The sequence below is a fragment of the Amphiura filiformis genome, chromosome 4, assembly GCF_039555335.1.
Source record: "Amphiura filiformis chromosome 4, Afil_fr2py, whole genome shotgun sequence".
In the NCBI taxonomy this organism is placed as follows: domain Eukaryota; kingdom Metazoa; phylum Echinodermata; class Ophiuroidea; order Amphilepidida; family Amphiuridae; genus Amphiura; species Amphiura filiformis.
Genome location: NC_092631.1, coordinates 53,862,750 through 53,890,354, shown reverse-complemented (window position 1 = coordinate 53,890,354; position 27,605 = coordinate 53,862,750). Strand labels below are relative to the sequence as shown.

Sequence of the window (27,605 nt, the reverse complement as noted above, 5' to 3'; positions counted from 1 at the left end):
TTAAATATTACCAGCTCTGACAACTTGAAGGCGACACATATTCCGATTCCAATTACCAGCATAGTGCAAAGACTCAGAAAGCAAAGGAATATGAATGCAACTTCCAACATCTAAAGCTATGCCCTCAAGCCCTAGTACCTCAAGATGTGGAAGATGCTTCAAGTTTTGAAATATTTCAAAAATACCACAAGCACTGCCACCAACACCAAGGTTTTGATCAAGGAGGAATGTCTTCAAATAAGGAATATATTTGAAAACCTGAGCAAGAGCACATGCACCATAAGAGGCCATTTCATTCTGTTGCAGACTAAGATGTTCCAATAATGGACAGCAATTTCTTCTTAACCACTCTGCAACAGCCAATGCAGCTTCTGAACTGAGCTGGTTATTTGACAAATCCAGTACTCTCAGTTTGACTAAAGTTGACATGGGAAGTTGAATCACACTCTCATCTGTCAGGCCAGTGTTCACCAGCTTCAAAACCCTCAGAATGCTAAGATATTCACAACCCTCTCCAAGCATAGCCATAACTCCTGTATTTTCTGACAGATCAAGTTCTTCCAGTTGATGAGCAGAAAATGATTCACTCATTGTCTGAAAGTGTTCCTCATTCAGCTTGCAATTCCGTACCAGTAAATGTCTGAGAGAAGGTAGGTACCGAGATGCTTGATTAAGAAAGCCAATATTATCACCTACATCACAAGAGGCTATATCAATGCACACAAGAGGTAAACCTTCATATTCAGTGCCACTACTTGATGCTAAACATTTCTGACCTACCTCTTTCAAAGAGGCAAGTAAGTACCCAATGTTATGGCCTCCTGAAAAATGAAATTCTTGCAATGATGGAAGTACCCCTTCAAACCCTTTGATATAAGTTGCATTTACATTTGAACTTAGTTTCACATTAAGGACCTCAAGGCAACAATCTAAGGGTAATGCTAGATACATTGTCTCTTCTGGAAGCTGTTGTTTGTGATAAACCTGATCAAAGAAGGACTGAAAGTTATTGTGGGAGGTGTGAGTAAGTGACTTAACATAAGTGAGAGATTTGAGATCTTTTTGTTGGCACAACATAGATTTCAAAGTTTGAACGTCAATGTCACACTCTGTAATGGTTATGTCTTTCAAGCAATCTAGTTTCAAGATAACTGATGCATCTGCATTACCATTAACATCAACTCTATTCAATGTCACCTTTTCAACAGATGGTGCGACAGACAACAGCTTCAGCAAGGTGTCAGCATTCAACGTACCATTCAGGTAATATTCAGTGACTGAATTACACATGGGTAATGGCACATTAATCATACCGGACATTTTCACACCAGCCATTTTGATTGTTTCAACAACTGGCATACATTCAAGTATCCTGATAAATGTGTTGCTACTGATATCACAAGACAATATATCAAACTTCTTCAGTGCTTTGCATGAGGGCAACTTGCTTCCATCTACTTCACCAAACAGCTCAGAAGGAGCAAGGTGTAATGTTGATAGCAGTGGCATACAGTGCAACATATCCATCAATGTACTGACATTCAATGGCCTTCCTGTTGTCTTCAAATCCTTGATTGACATCAAAGGTGGTATGTTTTGCTGAAGCTCCCCTTTCAACTCAGCATTCAAGGTTACTTTAGTTAGAGAAGGCATACATCCCAGCAGTACTATCATTGTGTTAATATTAATGAGCAAACACTGTCTTGATGAGGGTCTGTCATTACATAACTTTCCCATTACGATCTCTTTGACTTTACTGCAAACTATCGACTCTCTGTTCTGAGCCTCTCCTGTCAGCGTAACAAGATCAAGGACAATCTGTTTCAGAGATGGCATACAGCTCACAAGTTGAAATAAGGAGTTGATACTCAGTGATCCTGAAATTGTGAATGCAGCAAGTTCTTGTAATAATGGTAATGACAACTCATCTGAGGCATCATCTACTATTTGAAATATTTCACTGAGTTTAATTACAGTAACTGAAGGCATACAGCCAATAAATCGCAGGAATGTATTGGCATTTGTTATCCATCTACATCTGGTCATTTCAAGTTTCTCCAGAGACTTACATGATGGTAATAGTCTACTGTCCAAATCACCTGTAACTCTACCAACCTTCAGAATCAAGTGTCTTATTACAAACAAGTAGCTTAGTAATTGCAATAGCTTATTGATATGGACACTTAGAGAAATGTTCAAATCAATTTTCACTAGCGTTACTGATGGCATACAACAAATTAATTGCATCAGAACACTGACACTCATCTGACCTTCCAAAACAAATGTGTTGAGCGATTTACATTGCAATATCAGACCCGTAGCTTCCTCTAGTACCACACTCTTCAGTATAAGTGTTTCCAATGAAGGCATATACTGAAGTAATTTCACAACTGTATCTGACCTTGCTTGACCTGATATCTGAAATTGTTTGAGCATCTCAAACTTACTATGGCCTGCTCTACTGTCAATATCGCCTTGAAGGTCAAGGCTGTCAAACTGAACTCTTCTAACTGATGGAAGACCTGCAAGCATAGTCAACATTGAGTTTGCCATTAATGAGTTACACCCATTTGGTAATCTGTCATGTGAAAAGTAAATCTGCACATCAGTGGAGTATGGCATGCAGTGGATTATTCTGATCAATACATTTTCTCGCCACAAACCTGAAATGCAAATATGTTCTATATCCCCACATACTGGTAATACACTGCTATCAACTTCACCAATTAACTTAACTGGATTGAGTATTAGATGAGTAACTGATGGAATACCATCTAATATAGCAACCATTGCACTGGCGGACAATGTACCACTGATCATCAAACTTCCGCTTGTAGAATGTGCAAGTGTTTGGTCTTGATTAGTACTTTCTCTCCCTAAAATATCAAAGCTAACTTTGTCTGCTTGCATACAATCCATGATGTATGTCAACAAAGCAGCACTTACAGTTGAGTTTCTAATCTGCAATTTCAACAGATTTGCAGTTGGTGATATTTTCGTCACTATTTCACCAATGCCAGTAACATCTTCAAACTGTAGCTCACTATTCAATGGAATGTTGCCTAAAATCTTAGGAATCTCTTTTAGATCTACCTGTCCTCCTAATCTTAACATGTTTGGACAATGTCTTGGGAACATGTATGCTCTGGGATCCAAGAAACATATGTCAACTCTGGCAAAACAGAATGTTTTCACTGATGGCATACAACTTAGTAATTTCTTCAAAGTTCTAATGCTTGAAGTACCAACCAGTGAAAACCCTAAGAGTTCTGTACATAATGGTGGTGTCATGCTATCTACCTCATCTGTCAAATCTACCTTCAAAAGGTCAACTCTTTCTACAGCTGGCATGCAGCTCAATAATCTCACTAATGTATTGCCACTTAATGAGCCTCCTATTTGGAAATGCTTTAATGATGCACACTTTGGTGCAGCAATTGCAACAATGTCTTCAATCAACTCAACTTTGTCTAGTCTTACTGATGTTACTAAAGGCATACACCCAAGAAATTTGATCATTGAACTTGCATTAATTTTGAACATGAACACATTTTGTTCGTATTTCTTTAATGCTCCACACAATGATAATATAGATATCGGTATTATTCTTTCACCAATGTCCTTACCTAAAGCATCATCTGTCAGCTTCATCTCATCTAGTTTCACCTTTGCCGTGGATGGTAAACATTCCAGCAACATGACTAAAGTCTTCAAAGTAACAGAACCACTCAATTGGAACAAACTGAGAGCAGGACACAGTGAACCTTGCATATCAGCATTAACATCACCTGTGATTTCAACATTTCTACATTGAACACTTCTCAATGAAGGCATGTGACGAAATAGGTTAATCACTACAAAAGCTTCTACTTTGCAGCTGCAATGGTCGGAATTTGAAGACAATTCAAAATCAGTGAGTGATTCATACAAAGGTACATTACTATCATTAACCCCACTGGTAACCTCCTTGCAATGAAGCTGTACTGTTTCTACTGATGGCATAAAACCTAGTAACCTTGTTAATGTGTCAGAACTCACAGCACTATCATGTGCTATCATCCGTAATACTGTAAGTTCTCTACATATTGGTGATAATGTGAAGTCACACTCACCCACCATATTCATGAACCCAATCTGTAAAACATTCAGTGCTGGCATACAATCCATCAGTCTTGCCAATGTTCTAATACTAAATGATCCTGTGATGTATAAGTCCTTGACTGCCATACATTGTTGCTTCATTATGACATCATCTTCATCTTCAAGATGAATATCAATTGCCACAAGTCTTGTAAGTGATGGAAAACAAGCCAACAATGATATCAACTTGCTTGAACTTGTGGATAGAAACAAAGTGATATTCTTTGCACACTTGCACACAGGGTATATGTCTCTGGTACCATCCCCTGTAATTCTCAATGGCCCCAAAGTTAGAAACATCCCTAGATTTACAGTTGTTACTGATGGCATACATGAGAGCAAGACCATGATGGCTTTGGCACTAAGAGAACCCCCAATTTCAAACTTCTGTAGTGCTTTCAATGAAAATGGCACGGGCACATATATTTCCCCAACAAATATGGCACATAGTCTTAGTAATGTCAGTTTAGGCATCCCGCTCAGTAATTGCATCATATCTTGAGAATAGATTTCACTGTCACATATCAGGTGAAATTCCTTCATAGAATTACATGATAGCTTTGAGACATTTTCCAGCTTCCCTGTCAGCTGTATACGTGACAAGTTCACAATTTCTACTGAAGGCATGAGATGCAAAGCATTTACTAGTGTTACTATACTCATGGAACCAGCAGACATAATGAATTCCTTGAGTGCCAGACAACCTGCAACTACTATTTCATTGATTCCATCTGTCCATACAACATTGCTAAGATTAACTGTTCTGACTGATGGCATACAACCAAGTAATCTCAGCATTGTATGAGCTGGTACATCAATTGTGTAGCGTGATTTGGAATGAAGGATAAATTCACCAAGGAACTCTAATGACTTCTGAACGCTTTTCTTCAATTCACCTGTTATTCCTGTGCAGCCTACAAGCTTGACTGTAGTTAATGATGGCATGCAATGAAGGAATTTCATCAAAGCACTGATGTCAACTGGTGGAAACTCTAGTTTGTTGGTCTCTTTGTGAGCAAGCTGGCTTCCAAAGCGAAAAGCGCTTTGGCGCTCATTTGACATTTTATTACTTGAATAATTTCCCAAGATACTTCTATCTATCTTGCCTGTCATTGCAACAGGTATGAGAGAAAACGTGTCTATCTGTAACCTTTTGACAGACCTACACATCATGTCAGATCCATCATCCAAATTATCTGCAAGATTAACTTCACATAATCGGATACTTTCTACTGACTGTAGAAATCTAATGAACGTGTTCAATGCCGTCAGCGTAAGAAAATGGTTAAACGGTCCCTGAACATCTAACTTTCTTGGCAGCTTGACATATTCAGTAGTATCTGCAATGGAGATATCAGGTTCTGTATTGTCGATCTGTGTATGACAATTTGTATATACACATGAAGCACAGTGCTCTGTCATAGTGGTACTCATGTCATTAACAAGAGCAATATTGCTCAGTGAGATCTCTTCAAAATATGTAGGTGGGATGAAAGAAATATTTCTTGTTGGAACAATATTTGTATCTGGAAGCTCGGGGTCTAAAGGTGACATTGAGGAGGAGGAAACACAAGACAATTTCAGCAATTTGGATGGGTTTTTCTCATTTTTGCTTTGATCTAATCTTCGGAAGAGATGGCCATATTTGAAATGTCCACATGATAGTGACAGGTGAGGATAGATGCCAGTTATAGTGACATTATCAAGCACAACATTTTCAAGTATAGCACTCTTGCAGCAAAATAACCTTTCAAATACACTTGCGCTGATTGTTACATAGCCTATAAAGATCTTTCTATAGCCTATGTTGGGAACTGAGGCAAAACACTCTAATGAACCAGAGACTCTTAAGCTAACTAATGAAATAACTTCAAGGTATGGAAGGTACCTGAGGAACTTGAACAGACTCTCAGCATTGACATCAAAGAAATCCCCAGGGCAAGACACATTGCCAACCTCAAGTTTTCTTACACTTGGATATTTCTGTGATGTTATTTTACTTGACTCCACTTTTCCTATTAAACTGATTTTCCTGATGATTAATTTGTCTACTGATTGAAAGCAGATAAGTAAGCTTAAAACAGTGTCAACATCAACATGGGTATCAGAAATACATACTTGACTGATGTGCCCAAGTTTACAATGGATAGCATCACCATCATCATTGACAATTTCAACCTTGCGAAGGTCAATGTATTCAACTGATGGCATACACTGTAAAGCTCTTACCAGATTTCTTAGACTCAATTCACTATCATACTTGTACAACTTAAATTCCATAATCTCTTGCAACCACTTATGTCTACCAAACAATTCAGAATTGATAAAGTAAAAGAAAGCAAAGACCACATCATTACCATCATTACCATGGAGGTCGGTACCCATATGGAGGGAACTTCCTACTAACGGAGTTAATTCTGTATTTAACCAAGAGGTGTCCTTTGCCTTACAGCAATGTTCAGCTTCATACATCAACACCAAAATGAAGAACAAAGCGTGCAGATATTTCAAGCTGGCAACATGTGATACAACGGCTTTGGCAGTTAAAGTTTTCAGACCACAACAAAACTGCAGCAAATACTGCAGATCAAAATAAACATGTTCATCTATAGTCTGTAAGTGAGCATTAAAAGCAGCAGGATCTGTTTCTGCCAGGCTAGCCAGATATTTAGCTGCACAAAACTCTTGAAAGGTTTTGTGAATGAAGGACACATACACCTCACCTATGAGGTCTCCTTCTTCACGAGTGGTCAATCCAATCTCAAAGGACTGCTCAAGTGCTTCTTGGTCTTCAAACTTATCACCACTGATTTGTAAACTACTTTCACAAAGAGCTTTGTAAGCAGGTTTGCCAAGTTTGATAAGAACATCATCAATGGCCTTACTGGTCATACCTCCTCTATGGGTTTGTTGGAATGGCTTATTAAGATACACCACAGCTTGTTGGTACAACCCTGTCATAGTCTTATAAGGGATATCTGGTCTTTGCGAATCTTCCCACAGAAGACACATCATTACAAGTAGTATAGGAAATGAGGACAGGGATTTGAATATGGGTGTGGTCTCCAATTTCTGAATCAGAACAAATGCCCTTCTTGGATTTGTTGTCCTCTTGAAAAAATTGTGGATGTATTTGTTAACATTTTCTGGACTAAATCCAGACACTTCAACTTGTACATAATCAGACTTACCTGGCTGGCAACAAAATTCGCCGAGCACATGAGGTCTCATTGTGACTATAACAAAACATTCTGACAGAAGTGGACTATTCATAATGTTCTCATCTACATCTTTCTGTTTTTCATCATAACCATCTAACATGATGAGACATTTTGGTCCTAACTTACTCATGACATTGGCTATATGTTCTACTGTTACACCAGGCAAGAGCTGTTTTTGTATTACTTGTTCAAGACAATCTTCTGATTTGAATCTTCGAATATCTAATACAAAAACAAGTTCAAATTCACTCCAATTTGATTTTCTTTTCCTTGATAAGTTATGTGCTGACTCAGCGGATGTACTTGCCTGTATAGCCCACGTATAGGCCATTCTTGATATTAGTGTTGTTTTACCAGTTCCAGCAGGCCCATATAACAGTACATGACTAACATCACCACCCTTTTTGTCTTTCAAACTTAATAAATCCTCATGTGATTCAAGTTTCAAATCAACATCAACTTCACTTTTTTCACTACTTGACTTATACTGAGACCCACTAAATATATCATGCACATGTTCTTTATTTTTTGACTTGGGCATTTCTTTATATTTTTTAAGCATAAGATCTACAAATATATCATCAGTATCAGCTACTGCTCTGGTACTTTTGCCAAACCTTATCCTGCTTCTGTCCTGACTGTATTTCTTCACAAGCCTTCCTCTCCACTTTGTGGTTTCTTCTTCCAAATCTAGAAGAAAATATTATTGACAGATAAAGTACAATATTATCTGACATTCTTTAAGTTAAATATTCCGATTTATTCAAAAATAGTAGTCACAAATAAGTTGTCTGAAGACATGGGTAGTGAACATCATACATAGTGCAGCTAAAAATATGGTCTGAGCCATGAATGTATAAGGCTATTGCTATACAGGGATGTGTTGAAGGAAGTACACACAGCGAAGAATTTAATTGTAATTACTTTATTCCACAGTTTGGGTGGTTTCCCGCACGTGTCATACATGTGACACGGTCTATATAATTAAATAATCGGGTGTTATCAAAGCGGCAACAATTTTTAAATACTACTGACTGTAGACTTAATGGCCACCAGTTAGAAATATTAAGCCTTTATATGTTTGCATATTGTGAACTACACCAACACACACATTGGCCCCAACACCCCCCCCACACACACACCCCTACCCCATCCTGTCATATTGGATCACTCCTTTGGACAACATAAATATCTGTATTTGAGACAAAATAAGCCTAAATTTGAGTCTTGCTGCACTTGATAATCCTCATCAGAAAGATGGGTAATAATTTCTTACCTGTTTCTTTGTGCATATAGGTACTCTGTTGGCCAATACTGTATTGATCACCAGTAACTTGTGTCACACCTCCCTTTACAATGGTAGGTTTGTTCACAATTACAATGTGATCTTGTTGGCCTTTAGATGAGTTGCTAGTTGTATGTTGTATGGCATCTTGGACTGCAGACCGTAACTCTGCTAATTCATATGGATCTGGAAATGTGAAAATAAATGATAAAAATAGGCGGTTCTCGAACCATGTATGTGATCCCCCTGGCTGAGCGGTCAGCAAACTTGTACCTCAGATGACCCCTGATGACCTCAAAATGACCTTCCAAAAATTTGGCTTTAAAATGTTGACTGTACCCACCAAGTTTCATGCCCTTACGACAGTTTTTACTAATTTGACCTCAGATGACCCCTAGATGATCTCAGTGACCTTGACCCACTAACCAATACAAACCAGTTCTGTCTCGGGTCAAGATGCACCCACCCACCAAGTTTGAGGAACGTGCGGCCCCTAGTCTCCGAGAAAATAGGCGGAAGGCAAAACCTAACCAAAATGGAACACACATACACCCCCACCCCTACATACACACCCATACAGATGGAATACACTATCGCAATATCCCTCTCATGGCTAAAGCCAGGGGGATAATAAAGTAAAATCTTAGTAAAGTGTTGTGAAATGAGACGAAATGAGACAATTCTTTGAAATAGAGTGAAATGTTGGTTTGGTTTTATGAGGTTACTATACTTAAAAAGCAAAACACCATGAGTGAGAAGATTGGCAAACACAATTTAAGTCAGTGAATATATCTTGGAACTTGAATTCTTAGGGTTTTGGGACTAGTCAAGGTAAATACATGTACCATTCATCAGAGAGTTGTATTTTCTGTCACCAATAAGAATGCCACTTCAATAACCAAATCTTCAAAAGTCTTGACTAAATTATAGGCAATCTTAATATCAGATAATGTGAGAATGCCTGCTTCCAATCAAATTGTTTTTTACATATACTTGAGTCCACGTGTAAACAAACAACAACATGTGCATTCCTGGGGGGTACATGCATTGTGACATTAAAAAAAATTTTTTTGAACATTCTTTTCTCTGTGGTTCCATTCTTGGTTTCTTTATTGTGGGGGCATAGTGATGCACAAAACACTGGGGATATTTTCTACTTTTCTTCTTAAATTCTATTTTCTGTCACCAATAAGAATGTTACTTCAATAACTATCTTCAAAGTCTTGACAAAATTATAGCCTCTCTCAAGATCAGATGTGAGAATGCCTGCTTCCACTCAAATTGGTTTTACATATACTTGAGTCCAAATGTAAACAAACAACATGTGTATTCCTGGGCTACATGCAATGTGACATTTTATTTTGAACATTCTTTACTCTGTACACTGGATTGGTTCCATTTTTGTTTTCTTTATTGTGGGGGCATAGTGATGCATAAAACACTGGGGATTTTTTCTACTTTTCTTTTTAAATTAAAAAAAACCACATTTTTATTGGGGATTTTACTACCTTTCTTTCTTCTTAGATTAAAACAAAACAAAACAAAACATTTTTTTCACAACAAAATATTCTTGACATCATAGAACACCTTCAAGCATTTTGCCAGCAAATGCCTTTTTTTAACTCAATTACAAGACTTAGTGCATTTTTTAACTCAATTACAAAACATTTTTACGCAGAAAAATATTTGTTACATCATTTAAATAGAATAACCTTCAAACACATAACGTGTAGCTGGCAAATCTGGCAAACGATATTTAAAGGGGCATTCTGCCATCTTTTTTACAACAAATATTTGTGAGCACCTGAAATATTCACAGCATCACTGAAAACTGTGAAAACAGAGAACCGCACACTCTAGTATTTAATAAATATATGAAGAGTATTGCAAGTACATGATTAAAGAGAAATATGTAGCATTTGTGTAGATATACCTTGTGATCCTCTTATAACTGGCATCAATGCAGACCCTTCTCCATGGGTACTTATTGGCTGTTGCTGACAGGGCTGCTGTTGCAGCTGTAGAGGCTGCTGCTGTAACTGCTGTTGCTGCTGTAACATGAGGTTCACTGGTACTTTCATGTCCACCTTCTCAACTGGGTTTGGCTTTGCTGTTATCCTCTGATTCATACCTTCAAACATATGAAACACAACCAAACAACAATAAAACGCCCGCTTAATTAAACTTGTTCTGACTCTAAATGTATCCTATTTAATGGTACAGACGTATTTCCTCAATTCAATAGTTTGTTGGCATGACCTAAGAATATCCCTAGGAATGTCAGAAAGCCATAAATTAATACAAATGACTGAACAGACCCAGCACAAATCCGCCTCATCTGTTTCAGGTTGTCCATAATATTAGCCATTTTCACATACGCACAAAGCGTGCATAACTTTTTACCCCACTCAAGTTACGCACAAACAAAATGGCGACAGATTTGCCCCGCCATGAGTACTACGGGTAAATATATACCCAAATACTCTGTGGATACCTTAGTATGGGTGTATATGATGCCACTTGGAGCACCCATTATAAAAATCAAAACTTACCTGTAAGAATCACTCTATTAAGTGCATAAGATGATATTGCTATGCACACTCTATATCTGCTACGATATATTTTTCAAAGCACAGTTGTAATATCATTCACATAATAAACTCTGTTGTATGTCGTGCATCATCTGTTACATAGGGGCAAAACAACTGGCCTTCATAAAGAATCAAGAAACCTCATTCAATACAAACTATAGGGACTTTGTTCATTTGGTCGAGCTATGAGTTTTAAAATATTGGACTTGACTACGTCTCATCCAATATCATAGCTTGCCAAACTCATAGCTTGACCAATAAATATTGGCTCAATCGATTCAATTTTATATCAACATTTGTAATGCGCATCTTCCTTTGGATAATGGATTTTGTTGGCCCAACTACCCTAATTACAGAAAGTATAAGAACATTAATACTGGTTGAATATTATATTCTTTCATTACCATGAGATTTGTGAATATTTCAGTCACTTTTAAAAATATTGTTTTGGGGAAACAGTAGCTGAAGTTTGTAATGTAGGATATATAATTTATATCCATTAAGTTCATGTAATTTTATGTTTTTCTGTATAATAGCACTAAGCTAACAGGATTTCTTGCATGCACTAGCACTTTAAGCATTTAGAAATATCTTGTATTATTATTAATTTAATGTCAAAGAGGTCCCTACTTTAGCAATATTCTTACCAGTTTCAAGCAAATAAATGTTCTGTTGATCCACATGAATGTGATCTCCAGTTATTACAGTTTGGTTTTTCATCAGACTTGGGTTGTTCACATACATGTTTATTCCTCTATCATCAGGTTGCTTGTCTTGTTGGTCCTTGAAGATATCTTGTAGTGATAGAAGTTCTGATAAGTCTGATAATCCTGTGGATGTTAATATAAAACATTTTGATAAATCAGTTCTATAGAGTAAGGAATGTTTCTATTATTGCATTCCTTAAGGTAATACCTTCCTTATCTTGTTATGTGTGAGTTCTAACAAATTCCTTAGCCTTAAATTTTAGATATGAAGAGGAGTGTTGATTATTTATGTAAGTTATTTAAGACATCTGCAGTTGTAAGTTTTATACAGCACACCACGGTCTATGCGACAGAATAACATGATTTATTATTATTTTTCTTCTCTCCTGCTCTGTACTACCCTGTTCTGACTACTGCTACACTGAATACAGCAGAAGCATAGTGCAAGTCACTTGATTGGGGAGCACAAAGCCTGATTGAGGGGTCACTGGTAGTCTTTTAGCAATTTTTAATGGGATTTTTCAAACTTTTCACTTTCATTGGTAGGGCATGTGCACCTCATGCCCTGTGAGGATATGTACCCACTGGGCTACACCCATATTTCTATTTTATTCTATTCTATTCATTACCTTGTGTCCCTGGAGGGGCTGATATTGAATGAATCTGTGATACTGCTTGTTCATCTATAGGTGAGGCTAATTCCTTCTGATGCACAGGACTTGATGACATAACACCACCAACAGGACTTGGACAGTTAATAGATGCTGTATTCGTGTCTTTACCTAAAAAGTATGAAAATGTAGAACTACTTCATGTTTCAATTCAATTCTGCTATTTTGTTCTGGCTATTCAGATCACTTTCTTATTCTTTTCTAGCACAGGGGTTCTCAATAGATGGTCTATGCGGCGCCAGACCCAGCCCGCTGACCAATGACAGTTGGCTCTTGAACTGCTCTGAAATGTACAGTTACTATAGCAAAGAAGGTGTATTTGGCTCTCAAACATAGATTTGTGAAATGTGTTTGGCCCCCGGTTTGGCCCTCCATGGCCCATGAGTAAACATAAGTGTGAACCCCTTTTCTTTCATTACCTTGTGTCCCTGGAGGGGCTAATGCTGTAAGTGAAACTGGTTGTTCATCGATAGCTATGGGAGAGGATGGTTCCTTCATATGGACACGACTAGATGACATCATCCCAACAGGACTTACAGAGTTACAAGATTCTATATCTATGTCTGAAAAAAAAATGAAAATATCAAGATTGAATGAAGTGAGTTAAACTATACAGACAATAATTATACATTAATGCATTTATATACATAAACAGGGTTATAGCTTAACACCTGCCAACAACCCTGTGACCTGACAGTAACTCTGCTGTTTGAGCAAGGGTAAACTTTTTAATTAAGTATTTCTTATGATCTCAACACAAGATAAAGACTTACCTCAAATTTTTGGTCACAACTTTGACCTTCATCTGGAGACTGGCAACCCCAGTTCGGGATCAGTGACCTTTTGGACATTTGACCCCAAAATTCGGTCATACACTCTTGGTAATTTGTATTGGCCCCACCCCAGTTGAGGGATGGTTGCTTGACTCTGATGTTAAGTGACTCCTTCACACCCGGTCAAGTATCTAGCGTCCTCGTCAAAATCCTTGACCGGGACACTAGATACTTCAAAAGGAAGAAATCACTTTACATCGCAGTCAATAGTTGTGACCAAAAAAGTGAGGAATGTCTCAATTTGGTGTTGAGATCATAAGTTTAAATAATTAATTATGAAGTCTACCAACACAGAAGAACTTTCATGCTAAGGGTAAACTTTAAAAGTGTCCATGCACCCAGTTGGATGATAAGAATTCTTTCAGATTTGTGTGATAATCCAAACATCAGGGCCGTTATTTTGAAATTAAAAAAGTTCTTGGCCCAACAGGCTAGTAAAAAATGTTCCCCATCAACATATTATTAATATCGTATTAATATTTTTTTATCATTTTATAATCTTTGTCAATGAAATAAGCAACAATATGCCAAAATTTTATTCTGAATATAATTTGACTACTTCTGGTTGTATCACAGACAGAATCGTTTTGTGACAAATAAGTATAGTTAACTTTATGACACTTCTGTGAAGTATTATTATGAATTGGACACATGATCACAGAACATAGCAAAATGATATTGTAGACAAGGGATGAACACATTCTTATCCTGAGGAGTCACTCACATGTAAATGTAGTACAGGTATGTGCAGCAGTCAAGAATCCCATTTTCAGGCTCTCCGGCAGTTCCTTAAGACCCACATTTGGATCATGCTCCAGATCTTTGAGCATCAAACTCTGACAATTCTAGTTCTTTCACTCAAATTTGGAATTTTTTAGTTCCGCAACCTAGAATATATTATACAAATATTGACTGCTCTCCGGGGCATAGTCATGGTTTTGAGATCACCTTGGGCCTATAATTTTAACCATGCCCCGAATAAAAAGCAGTCAATATTTGTTTTATATACCAAATCTTAAGATTCTTGTCATCTGTTTGGTTAAAATCATCAATTTTGGGAAGAGAAATTAATAGTTTCAATGCGAACGGCACACAGATTACAATCTGCGATTTCTGCGTAATTGTAACGCTTGAAAACATTAACACGTGCGTAATATCATTTTACGCTGGGAAAAACGCGCAGTTTGATCATGACGCACATGACCGGTCCATAGTTCATTTCCATGGACCGTCCATAGTTCATTTTATGGGCATAGTTAATTCAATGACTGCACTTTCAACCAATCAGATGACAGGAATCTATATATGAGGTATATAAAATTCACTAGACCCCCCAAAAAAGTTGAAATTTCAGTTCATTAAGTCCCTATTTTGTCCAAAAATCGGTTCTTAATTCCAAAAATGCAGCGCTCTGAGCCACGCACACCCCTAACAGAATTTAAGTTGAGTGAACCCCCCACCCCGGATTTTTATACAGCTATAGACAGTTCCAAAATTGTGTTTTTCATTTTTCTTAAATATTGTAGTCTTCCAAACATGGGTAACTTCCCCTGTACATGGTAAATCTACGAATGTATTCGAATATGTATACATTATGTGTTAGAATTGTCTGAACATAGCATTGGTGATGTAACCATATACAATGGTATTCCTCAGTAGCAAGCTAAAACATCTCTTTGTAATTTGGGTAAAATCGATGAAAATTTTTCAAACCAATTAACATACCAGTTCTCATTAAGCTTTGGTAGTGACATTCCCACACATGTCCCAGCAGTAATGGCTCAATTGATGACGGGTCTTGGTTACAAGAAATCCTTATAAAAGGTTCAGCGCTGTCCACTCCTTGTGGAGAACTTGTGACTATCACAATTTCTCTCTGCAATAGATGGGCAGTGGCAGTGATGACAATGTGATCAGCCCATTCACCATCTCTTGCTATAGATGTACAGTATCTTTCCCAATCAGGGTGGATTGCTTGGAAGTCAATGGTACCATCTTGAGCCTGAAGATAAAAAGAAATTTGGTAAATGTAATGTGAGTCCTCAGCTAGATTAAGCAGTGTGATAATCTTCATGCAAATAAATACAGGGATAAATACATTACATCTCCTAAGAAAGAGAGAGCAGATGCATTTTGAAACACTGAACTGGTGTTGGAAACACTTTTGCAAAATTTCTAGAGTAAGGTCATAAACATAAAACATTCTTTAAGAAATTGACAATTTGGCCACAAAGCGGCAAAAAAGAAAAGAAAAAAAAGGACCAACAATGCAATTAAAAAAATCCTGCATAGTGGATTTTTGTACCAAATGTTTCGGAGACAAACATTTTATTTTCATGGCCCAAAATGAATGCATATAAAAACTAGATTGTATTTTTTCACAGAGCAGGGTAACCTAGCATTGTATTTTTAAATAATATGCAAAAAGTAGGCAGAAATAAGTACCTGAATAGAAGGATTCCTTCTCAAGAATTCTACCACAGACTGTCTGATTTCCCAAGGACTTTGATGAGGTAAGCCAAGAAGGTTCAGTTGGTCAGAGATGGCATTGAAAAAACAGTTGCCATCAGCTGGGGTCTTGCCATGGAAAGCTAAATTGAGCTTCTTGCAATTGTCTTCCAAAGATTTGACCACTTGGCTCTGAGACACCTGCTGATCAATCCAGGTTTGTTGGAGTCTCTCTAGTAAGCTGTTGAACTGGACAAAGTCCAGCTGCTTTGCACCTGTATCACAAAAATAAAGGCTTTGTAAGATTGTTTGGTGAAGCAATCCTAACATTATACACCAATCATTATGTTTCAAAGTTTTTATACAAGCAATTTAAGATCATCAATCATTAAAGGCACATTCACATAATTATGTTTTAACTTCTATCTGGGATGATAGAAAATCTTAAATACCACTTTTGGTCATCTGAAATGTTAATCCATGTTTTAACAAGGATTATCATTTTAGATGTTAAAACATTTGTCAACATTGAGTTTGATGGCAAGCATTTGATACTTTGCATGATGGTCATTGGCTACAACATAAAAAGTACAAGTTTTGAATATTTTCTCAAAATATCAAGAGTTATCTCAAGAACCACTGAACCAATATTAGGCTTATCTATATTAATTTTAATGCATTTTCCATGCTGATTCCTGATATGGTCATGAAAATGTACAATTCTGAAATTTTTACATTTTTAAGGAAAATTTGGACCTTGTTGTCTGGAGTCGACACCTGGGTGGTGTGGGGGTTAATGACAAACTGCATGATCAAAATGCAACACATCCACCAATATTTGTTAAGATTTTATGCCACAAAAGGTTTAAACCATACATTCTGGCCATTCCAAGAGGAACCTATGTTGCATTTGGAAGAAGCAGGCTTCTCAAAACACCAAAACCGATGGGTATCACTCATTTTGATACAGCTTGTATAACATCATTCTTTGGCAGTTTTACCTTTTGAAATATCCATTGGATTCAGGTTCAAGCTTGTCACTTCACCTATATTGGGATATAAAGAAAAGCATAAAACATTTTGAAATATTGAAATATGGTTTATAGATGACGCTAATAAAATCATTTGAGTTCATCAAGCAATCGCTTTTTATGATTTTCAAGGCAATATGCATAAATGATGATTCTGCATGTACATAATTTTTCACTTCAGTAAGCTCGTCTTTTGACCAACGTTCATTATTGATAAGGTATCTATTGTTTGCAGTTGACATCAAAGAACCACATGTGTATGAGCTTGTGCATTGAATTGGATTATGTGTTATTCAGCTCATTGATCGCTAGATGTAAGGGAGGATTCCATGCCTGTGAACCCAAGCGACCAGAACTATGAACACTTTGAAGTGTTAGCACCTTACAGGGCCGTGCCCCCTCTTGGCATGCCAAAAATTGCTTCCCCACCTCTCACAATGCTAAAAAAAATCGATCTTGCTCCCCCTTTTGACAACTTAAACCAAATTTTTGGGAAGCCCAATTAATTAGTGCAAGTTTTAGATTAGATTAGAAATGCATGCAAGCACATTGAATAGGATTTTTACATTTTAATATCCATACTGTTTTCCTAGTCGTTTTTAGGATGTTTTATTTAAATACCCCATGAATATAGGCCTACTGCCAAAAATCTCTTGCCCCTTTCGACCTGCCAAACATTCATTGGCCCCCACCCTTTTGTTACATGGATCAAATCCATGGGTTCCTACAGTCTGACTGAGGGCCGATCTGAGGGCTGATGACACACATTTGATGGGTGTACCCTTTTGCCTTCCCCCTTTTCCTGCCACGTAGCCAGGCTTTTGGCTTTGCCCCCCTCACACCGTTGTCCGAGGTGATCTGACACTCCGATCGTCCATGCAATCTACGGAACCGCTCATTCGCTACGTGAACGAGCGACCTCACACTAAAATCCTGGCTACGCTACTGCCTGCCCCTCCTTTTTATGTTTTTGCCCGCCCGGTGGGGGGGGGGCAGATGCATGAATGACATAGGGCCTGCACTTTGGCTCGTTTTTGGCAGGTTTACATGGTCCAATAATCACAAGATGACTGACATGTGGTAACAAAGGCAACAGTCACTGCTATTTGATTACTTCGCCTGTGATTGGCCATCACTGTGATACGATGGTCAAAAAACCAATAGATGACTGACATGTGGTAACAAAGACGGAACCAGTCACTGCAAGTTGATTAATTCCTGTATGACTGGCCATTCAATACATGCCTGTGATACACTATAGCCTTTTCAAAGATGTAATACATGTTTGCTTGACTGCATTGACTATACACGGGACAATACACACAGTATATGCATCGGACCAGGGACTGTGTATGAAGGGACTCGAAACGGATTATAGATAGCTTTTGCCAAGCTATTGCTATCAGGTTATCTTTTATGGCCTTCGATTACATGCGAGTTGCATCGAGGGCGTGATGTTTATTTTCTTATTATTTACTCATGTTGCCCTATTCAAATATTTCTAAAGTTATGTCAAATCATGACATAGAGTGCTTGCACGAATGGTCATTAGTTCAAATCATCCTCCAGACAAGCTCCATAAGATATGCTAATGCATGGAGTACAAAGATTTACTTTGATCTATACGCTGGCGAAGTTACGTAATAATCGGATTAACTACCATAGCAATAGGTGAAAACAATTTTTGAATATACCGCGCTGCACTGATACTTTCACGCGGTACCTCTGCATTGAACCATATCATGCTGATCACTTGCACCTGTAAGAGTAGTATCTTTGAAAAGACCAGTATTGTGTTCAATCTATGATTGCAGACATACACAGGTGATTAGTTCAATCTGCTTGTAGTGCAGCGCGATATGTTCAAAATTGTTTTCACCTATTGCTATGGTAGTTAATCGGATTTATTACGTAACTTCGCCAGCGTATACCAGTTTACAGGTGATTGGTATTGTACTCCATGCATTTGCATATGTCTTCTGGAGCGTATCTGGAGGATGATTTGAACTTATGATCTTCCGTGCAAGCACCCTATTCAGTACGAGCGTGTTTATAGTGGTGTACGGTATTTATACGCTATTCTTATACGCATACGGGATTAACATGGAATGTGACTTATCCGTTATCTCGACTGTTTATAGTGGCAATCAATAGAGCTCAATAGCGCTATTCTGAATCCGAGGTGGTTGAACTCAGCGTGTTCGAGGTCACCGCAATGCAATGTGGGAGACACAAATATGATGCCAGTTTCAAATAGTTTGCCGTGGAAACGATACCGACCTATTTTTTAAACATAATTGCTACAGTACCGTACCATTTTGTAGGTGATGTGTGATTACAGTGACAAATTTGAGCTCAGAGAGTTATATAACCCTGCTCCACTTCCTTGAATAACGGTATCGTTAATCCCTGTCTGTTTATAGTGGCCGTATACGGAATGAATGTACTGCAATATCCATCGATATCGAAGGATATCAGTTCCGTATAATATGTGCGGCAAATAGCGCTATTGGTCTGTTTATAGTGGCGACCAATACCGTATAAGATGTACTTATACGCTAAATACCGGATAATCTGGCTCACTATAAACACGCTCTACGACAGCAACTTAGCTCACTTCCGGTAATTTTTACAGGCGTGACCTCTGCTGTTACGTAACGCAATGTTGAAAATCAGGTGGCAAATACGTACGGTTTTTCAGAAAACATAAAAAAATGGAATACACGAGTCGTTTCTCCCTTCATTTCCATATTGAGCCCATAGATAAGATATGAAACATGAGTATAAGGCAACGAATAACGTGTAAAAGTTGAATTATTCTGGAAAAAATGAATGCTTTTGGTGCGCGAAGTAGCCTAAAAAATGAGAGAAAATGCATGTCACGATAACAAAAATGGTTATATCTACAGCTTTGAGGAAACGCCGGTCTAATGCTTTTCTGTTATGATAAACATTAATTAACCACAGCTTATATTAAAATTTCAGCGAAAATGAGCGGTGGAATAACCTAGTCGTAGATTGACAAGTTGCGTTCTTTGAGTCCTCGTCGTAAGCGCATGCGTTGCAAGTGTCACGATGCTTCACTTAAATGGATCCCAGCCGGCGCTATCTATTATACATGTTATATTGATTAATATAACAATTAAAAACGTCTATTGTTATATATTTTATAAATGCAAAATACTCTATTGTGTAACAAAATATTGTAGTCGTCAAAGAAGGTAGTATCATCTCATTTAACTGAAGTACAAGCAGTTTTGAAAAGATTGTTGTTGAGTGAGATCCTTGAACATGTTGAACGAGAAATAAGATAGCAAAAGAATACCCTTCGCCCGAACAAGTTGCGATGGCTTGTGGACAGAGCGAAGGTGTGCAGTGCGGCAGGTTGTGAGTTCGATTCCCGTGTTATTTTATCGATTATGTGGAATTTTTCAGTTCGTTTTTTCTTTTCTTTTTTCCTTCCCTTTTGTCTTTAATAATATAGGCCTAATGAATGTCAGCTTGAAGGCCCACTTTTTTCATGATTTATTTCAGTTCAGTTCAGTTTTATTTTCATCTCAACACACATACATATAAATAAATAACATGATATAGAAAAAAACCATTTTGTAATAAATTAGTAACAATGCAAAGCCATATAATTTACAATTGAGATACCAATATTAATATTACAAAATAATATTTTGAGAGATGTGGATGCCACAGAAACGCATGTTTAAGCCTAATCCTACATTCGAGTTCATATCTTTTTACAAAAAATGCATTTAAGTTCAGTAGCTTTCAATATGAAATAATCAAATAAAGCATGTCAAACTTAAGTAATTTTAAAAGTTCAAGAATATAGGCCTATCAAATAAAGGAACGTCAACACAGATTTTCACGATTTTTAATTGGACTAGACCCTCCCTATCGGCAACATATTTTATGAGCTTTTATGCATACATATTAAATCATGAGATGCACGAATTTAAAACCTAATATTTTGGCATATTTGTAATTTTTAACTTACACCTCGGATTACACCTAATTGGAATCAGCCAAGTTCGTTGTCCAGATAGAGCAACTAACTTATTAAGACTAGTCCCCCATAGAACACCACAGTTAAGCGGTCAAGATATTAAGTGTTTTCTTTTATTTTTATCTCGCTACTTCTGCTTCAAATGTTACGTGAAAACCTTCCTGACAGTTATTTACTAATATTATAAATATTGTTATAATTTTTGGAATAACAAAACTTCAAATTTGCCCGAAATCGTATATGTGACCGTACAGCACGAATGAGCCGTAAATGTCCTCAATTGTATTCTGAGTTAAAGTGTAAAATGGGCATGAAGGTCATATTCATAGCGGCCCTAATTTGGTAAAACAACCTAACTCGAAGATAGAAGTTTTACCTAATTAAGGCTCTGCTGAAAAATATTTAGACCTGCTTTGGTGAAAACCTCCCATTTTAGGAACACAATATTGAGCTGGACACTTGCAAAAAAGAAATAGCATGAAGGCTATTAAGCTTTTTTCAGTACAGTCCTAATTAGGCATAAAAGTCTATCTCGAGTTAGGTCGTTTTACCAAATTAGGGCCGATAGGTATTTCAATTTGGTGCTACGTGTATCTCATTAAATGAGGTACACGTAGCACCCAATTGAGGTACCTATGAATACGACCTTCATGCCCATTTTACACTGTAACTCAGAATACAATTGAGGACATTTACGGCTCATTCGTGCTGTACGGTCACATACTATGGCTTTAATAAAAATATGAAAACTAGGATTTAAAAATATGAGTTAAAATCAAATCGAAAATCAAAGAGAGGTGCTTGCGGGGTTCGAACCAAGATCGAACTTCCAAATACATGTATTTACCACTAAGCCATACCAGAGATATGATTAATTCGGGTGACAATAATAGCAATGTTATTCCCACTCAGTGGCTCACTCGTGTATTCTATTTCTGGAATGAATTAACTGACTTTTAAAATTGTTTGAACGTTGGGAGTATTATTTTCAAGTTAAATAACCAACAATGGACAATTGACAATGAAAGTTTCTTTGCAGGAAAAACATCGCCCAGTACAATATATGGCGTGACAGTAGTCACGCTTTAAAGATAAACATTTCAACATGTTCAATATGCGACTAGAAATATAGGCCTACCCCAACCTAAAGTGATGAAATTTTCAGGCAAGCTATAACATGACACCCATTTTTGATTCCGGCGCTTTTTCTTGCTGGATGATATGAACATTTTTGTGTTCGTGAAATGCATGTTCAAGCTTCTTTTTTCCCATTTAATTCAACTTTTACACGTTATTTGTTGCTTTACACAAATGTTTGATATCTTATCTGTGGTCAGGGTACATAAATGGAGCAATATACGACCCGTGATTTCCATTTCTGGAGCTATTTTGATAAAAAGCGTTTGCCGGCTAAAATTTCAACATTGTGTTACGTGACCCGTGTTCACCAACCCGTATAAATTTTCTGTCGAACAAAAGAGGTCACAAAGTTGCTGTCGTACTGTAGAAAGGTCTGACGATAACAAACTATACATTTTGGAATCCTCATGACCATACGAGTATTTTGATATATTACTTGGCATAGTTGGAGCACTCTGAAAATTTGACCCCATGTGACCTTGATTGACCCCTCCCGGAATGCCCGGAAGTTTCAGGAGGTCAAGTAGAACCATGTGCTTCTTTTGTCCAATTTGCCATCAAGATTTCAAACGGAAACAGTTCAGACCCAGAGCACGATCATGTCAGAAATTTATATTTTGTTCTGGGCATTGGCGTAGCGTCATAGGGGCATGGGGGGCACGTGCCTGCACCCCCAATCGATTGCAAAATTTTAAAAATCCCATAGGAAAATTGCCAAAAATGGCTTGTGCCCCCAATCAGACCGGTCGCGCCCCATCATGGTCGGTGCCCCCAATCAGATGACCCACGCTACGCCACTGGTTCTGGGACTGATTATTCGGACTACGATCAACGTATTATTCATGCTGTCAGATATGTCCCCCTTTAATTTTTGAGCCGAGCAAGTGAGGTAAAGCAAAGAAAATTGGAATTTACTACTAGCGCCAATGAATGTTATACGATTGTAGAACGGTACGATCCCCTGGGTGTGTGTGTGTGTGGGAGGTGCGTATGTGTGTCCTGCACGCGTATTTTTTCTGCAACTATAACGGGACGCAAACTTACAAGAAAGATGGCTCTTGTCAAATCCTTCAGAGAAAATATGCATATTTGCATTAAATTTTTAATTAATTGACATAATTGATTATTTAATAAATATTTTATTTAATGATTTACCATAATTCCAAACATGTCAAACAATATGTCAAATTAAAGCTAATGAAATGCTTTATATATTGGTCAGAGCATATTTTGCAGAATGCATTTAGTATTTTAGTTACATGATTCCAAACATTCCAATTTTTTGCTATACACGCATAGAAGCTGTACTTTTAAAATCCGCACCTAATCAATAATTTCACTCCATTGTCAAAGTACTGCGCTCTCTGTAGATTATGGGCGTGTTTATAGTGAGCCAGATTATGCGGTATTTAGTTGGACTGCCACGCAGTCTATATTTGTTTATGTTTTACTAACCATTGCAAATCTAGACTACGCGGTAGTTTAGCTAAATAACGGAAAGATTGTCTCACTATAAACACACTCAGGGAGTGACCAGGTCCTACATGTAGAGTGTGATGGTTTTGTAGCAGATTGACAGTGCTCATTCAAGCCTGTCAAGGTCAGTTAGTAGCCACTTGCTGAATGGATGGCCATTATCAGCTGCCAATCACAGTAGAGGTTTGATAACATTTTGTTAAAAACCCAAATGTGATATAAGGACAAAGCTGTGCATGTTGGTACTTAATTGTTTGGATTCTTATGTTGAAATTCCCTTGTATTAGTATTTTTATGTGTAGTGTATATTGTTCATAAATTATATAGCTTTTAAATTTTGGGCATTTTTGCTCTGTTGCACTGTACCATTATGGAATTAGAGCAAATCAATTACCGACACAAGCAGGTATACAGTGTATTATTTTATTTTTATTTCAGTATCTCAGGAGCATCTAGCTCACTTGGAAAGGCATCAGAATTTGGTACACGAGCGCTCGAACTTTAAATCTGAAGGTGGTGAGTTCGAGCCTCATCACGGTCACATTAATTTTATAAACCAAATATTGTTCGAACTTTTCATATTTGTTTTTCTTTTATTGTTTCTTTTCTTTGACTTTTTTTTCTTGTTTTATTTAATTTTTTTCTTTATTTTTCTTTTATTCATATTGCCAGGGTAAGGAGAGGAGGTACTAATGGCCCATTCAGTGGTTTTTTCATCCGGACGATCGTAAAAATCATCAAAATTCAGATTTTGTACTAGTCTCAGTCTTCAATGATATAGTCAGTAATACTCTTTTGGTCATTATATGACTATCATCATTTGACGACTGAGTTCTTATGCAGGGCATAGGAAAAATATTTCCTGTCTGGGAACTTAAACTATGTTGCTTAAAATTTTCTAGAAATTTGCGAGCGCCTTTGTCGCCGCCCTTAATGGTTGGGGTCCAGGGGCTCAAAAAGCCTAAAAAGCTCATGGATTTTAGACTTTTTAAAGTAAGAAATCAGGCACGAGAGTGAGCTTTGATAAAAAAAACTCTGAAATAACAAGATATTTTAGATACAAGATTTTTTTCAAGATACAAGATACAAGATACAAGATATTTTATTTTCCCATAATTCACATGAAATCACACAGTATATATTTTAAAAAACAAAGGCAATATCAAACAAACGAATTATGGAGGGGATGACCAGAAGGCCAATAAGGCCAGAGGAAGTCACCCCTTAACAAAGAAATGTTACCATCAAAAAAGTAAAAAACAAAACAAAGCATAACAAACAAACGAGAAACACAATGCTCAAGAATTAATCATATTTTGAGATCAAGTCACGTTTATATATCTTACGGAAATGTTTCAATGAATTTGCCGTTTTTATTGAATTTGGCAATGAATTCCATAATATTGGACCAGCAGTACGAATGGCATGGTCAGTAAATGTTTTGTTGTTCTTCATTAAGTTGAATTTATCTGCGTTTCTCGTTTGGTAATTATGAATATTGGAACGTAGTGTAAAGAAGCCATCAAACACGCCCGGTAATTCATTATTACTGTACTTGTACATAAATACCCCCAATTCAAGTTTGTAGGTGTCTGCAAGAGTTAAAATATTGTATTTGGCAAATAAGGGAATATATTCCATGTGGGTCGAGAATATTATCCATGTGGGTCGAGGAGGCAGAGCCCCTGCGGGGGTCGAGGGGGCAGTCGAGCCCAGGCGATTTGAGCAGATTTAGCACCCCAAAAGAGGCCATTTGTGACATAAAAAATGCATATATCTATGTTACAGTAATTCTTGGCCTGTTTCAGACATTTTTGAAAAAATGCTTCCTTCATCCTAAAAAAGTGGTTTTAAATGTTCAACTTCAGTTTCCTATACTTTTGTACATGAGAGGCATTCTTCAAAGTTTTTTCTTTGCCTAATAACATGGCCTACATGGCTGAAATTGATATATATAATGCACAATATAAAAACAATGATTCATAAAATTTTTGACACCCCCTCTTCGGGTATGTGGGAGGGGGCCCTCGTGCGGGGGGTACTAATGTGCATGAAGAATGCATTGTATGATAATAAGAGTAATGTGTAAAATACGCTACATTTTATGGGGAAAAATCTAAAATTCTGAAAATACAAAAAAGTGTCATAAAAGTGCATAAGCTTTTTTCTTCTGGGTAAGAATTTTTTTCTTGCATGCAACAGCCTTTTTCTTGCAGGTTAGAAATTTGATAAATAGGTCCATGCATGCAGTTTGTATATGATGACCTATTTATCAAATTTCTACCATGCAATAAAAAAGCTGTTGCATGTAAGGAAAAAGTTCTTACCCAGAAGAAAAAAGCTTTTGCACTTAAATGTAATTTTTTTTGTATTTCCAGAATTTTAGAAATTTTTTCAAATTTCCAAAATTATGTGAAAGGTTTCTCTTTTATTTTGTTAGCAATAAAAATAACAATTTCCATGAAAATTGAAATGAGGCAAATTTAAATTAATTAAAACGTTATAAACACATTCATGCAATGCATTTAAAAACATTAAATACAGGGCAGATTTTCTGTCTCTTTCAGGTGAAATCAATTTCTACCCTAATTCCCTTTTGGGGGTAAGGTCAAGGGTTTTGGGTTATGTTAAAGGTTAGTTGGTCTTGGGTGGTTTGAATACATGCAGTAAGGTTTGAGGGTGGGTAAGAGTTTGTGTAAGGGTAGGGGAAAAAAAAAAAAATAAAAAATAAAAAAAAAAAAATATCGATTTTTTTTTTTTTTTTTTTTTTTTCCGAATTTTTTTTTCTGTGACCTCCAATTTTTTTTCTGGGAACGGCGCGGCCGCGTTACCGCGGATTTCGAGGGCCTGTTCTTATGATACATCATCCGAAGAGCAGTTTCAGACAATTGCTTGGGATTGTTGGGGCAGAGGTTATCTTTTGAATTCTTTCATGACCACTGAAGCAGAGTCAAACCTGTCAAGGACACTCAGCGTGAATTGAACTGACCATGTCACTCGCAACAAAAAGAATTTCAAAGGTCATAAAACATCAATTTGGTATCTTCTGCTATAGTGGTTCAGCCGAAAGCCGAGTAGGCCTATTTAAGACAAAATAATGCATTTACGTGAATCTGTAATTTATATACTGACAGTATATATAAATTAGCTACATGTATTTATATGGGGCATCAACTTCGTCGATACTGCCGTTTTCTTTGTTTTTTTGATAATTTTTTTCATTAAAAATGAATGGGGCTTTGCAACGCGATATATTCAAAACTTGTATTCACCTACTGTTATAGCATTAATCCGATTATTACACAACTTCGCCAGCGTATTCAAGACATCCAATGCAAATAATCACCTAGATTATGACGTATCATACTGTAAATATGGCGGAGTACTCAAATTCATTCAACAAAACCATGATTACAAGCTATTGCAATCTACCGCGACAGCTCGCCTCACACACATAACAAATGCACTATACGATCAAATAGGTTGACGACAACGTTTGATTGAATGCACTGCATTGCGCCATGATTACGGTGAAGGACACCGGTTCAAATCCTTTGTATGGAGCCAATCAATAATTTCACGCACATCCTCTATTATTGCCCAATTATTGCCCGGGATGATTGCACACTGTAAAAGAGCTATTGTTATAATGTTTGATGAAATCGTGTTTAACTATTTGCTTAAGAACGGCACAATGCAGACAAAGCAGACAGATTTACTACATGTGGTACATGTATATACATATAGGGAATGTGTACCTAATTATAATAGGGGCGTATCCAAAAATGAATTCACACCCCTTTCAAATGTCGAGCCAAAGTGCAGGCCCTATGTCATTGACATTCAGGACTGCATTTTTTGTTCATGATTGTTCACAACAAAAAAAATGAAAAAATATCTTACCCCAGGTAGACGTTCAAGGAAATGATGGATGTACATTTTTATGTCCAAACATGCTGAAGATTTACGACGAGTCACGACCAGGAGAGTCACAGGATTCTATTTCGCAGTATTTTTCTGGCTGGGAATTCCCCAATCCGCTAT

General features: G+C 37.1%; 1 protein-coding gene across 1 annotated transcript; it reads right to left on the bottom strand.

Annotated features, from left to right (window-relative positions):
- Window positions 1-27,602, bottom strand: LOC140151069 (uncharacterized). The gene is made up of 10 exons (XM_072173268.1): window positions 27,465-27,602; window positions 16,898-16,942; window positions 15,894-16,171; window positions 15,174-15,450; window positions 13,035-13,178; window positions 12,574-12,726; window positions 11,885-12,067; window positions 10,580-10,777; window positions 8,638-8,832; window positions 1-8,051 (listed from the first exon to the last, which is right to left on the bottom strand). Exons 2-10 carry the CDS (start codon window positions 16,911-16,913, stop codon window positions 1-3), a joined length of 9,495 nt encoding a protein of 3,164 aa, XP_072029369.1. The 5' UTR covers window positions 16,914-16,942; window positions 27,465-27,602.
- Window positions 27,603-27,605: the final 3 nt, after the last annotated feature.

Excerpts from the sequence above, each read along its gene's own strand:
- LOC140151069 (XM_072173268.1), bottom strand. Across the intron at positions 8,833-10,579 it reads AGTTATAAGAGGATCACAAG|ATCCATATGAATTAGCAGAG; the intron begins GTATATCTACAC and ends TCACATTTCCAG. Across the intron at positions 8,052-8,637 it reads CTATATGCACAAAGAAACAG|ATTTGGAAGAAGAAACCACA; the intron begins GTAAGAAATTAT and ends ATTTTCTTCTAG.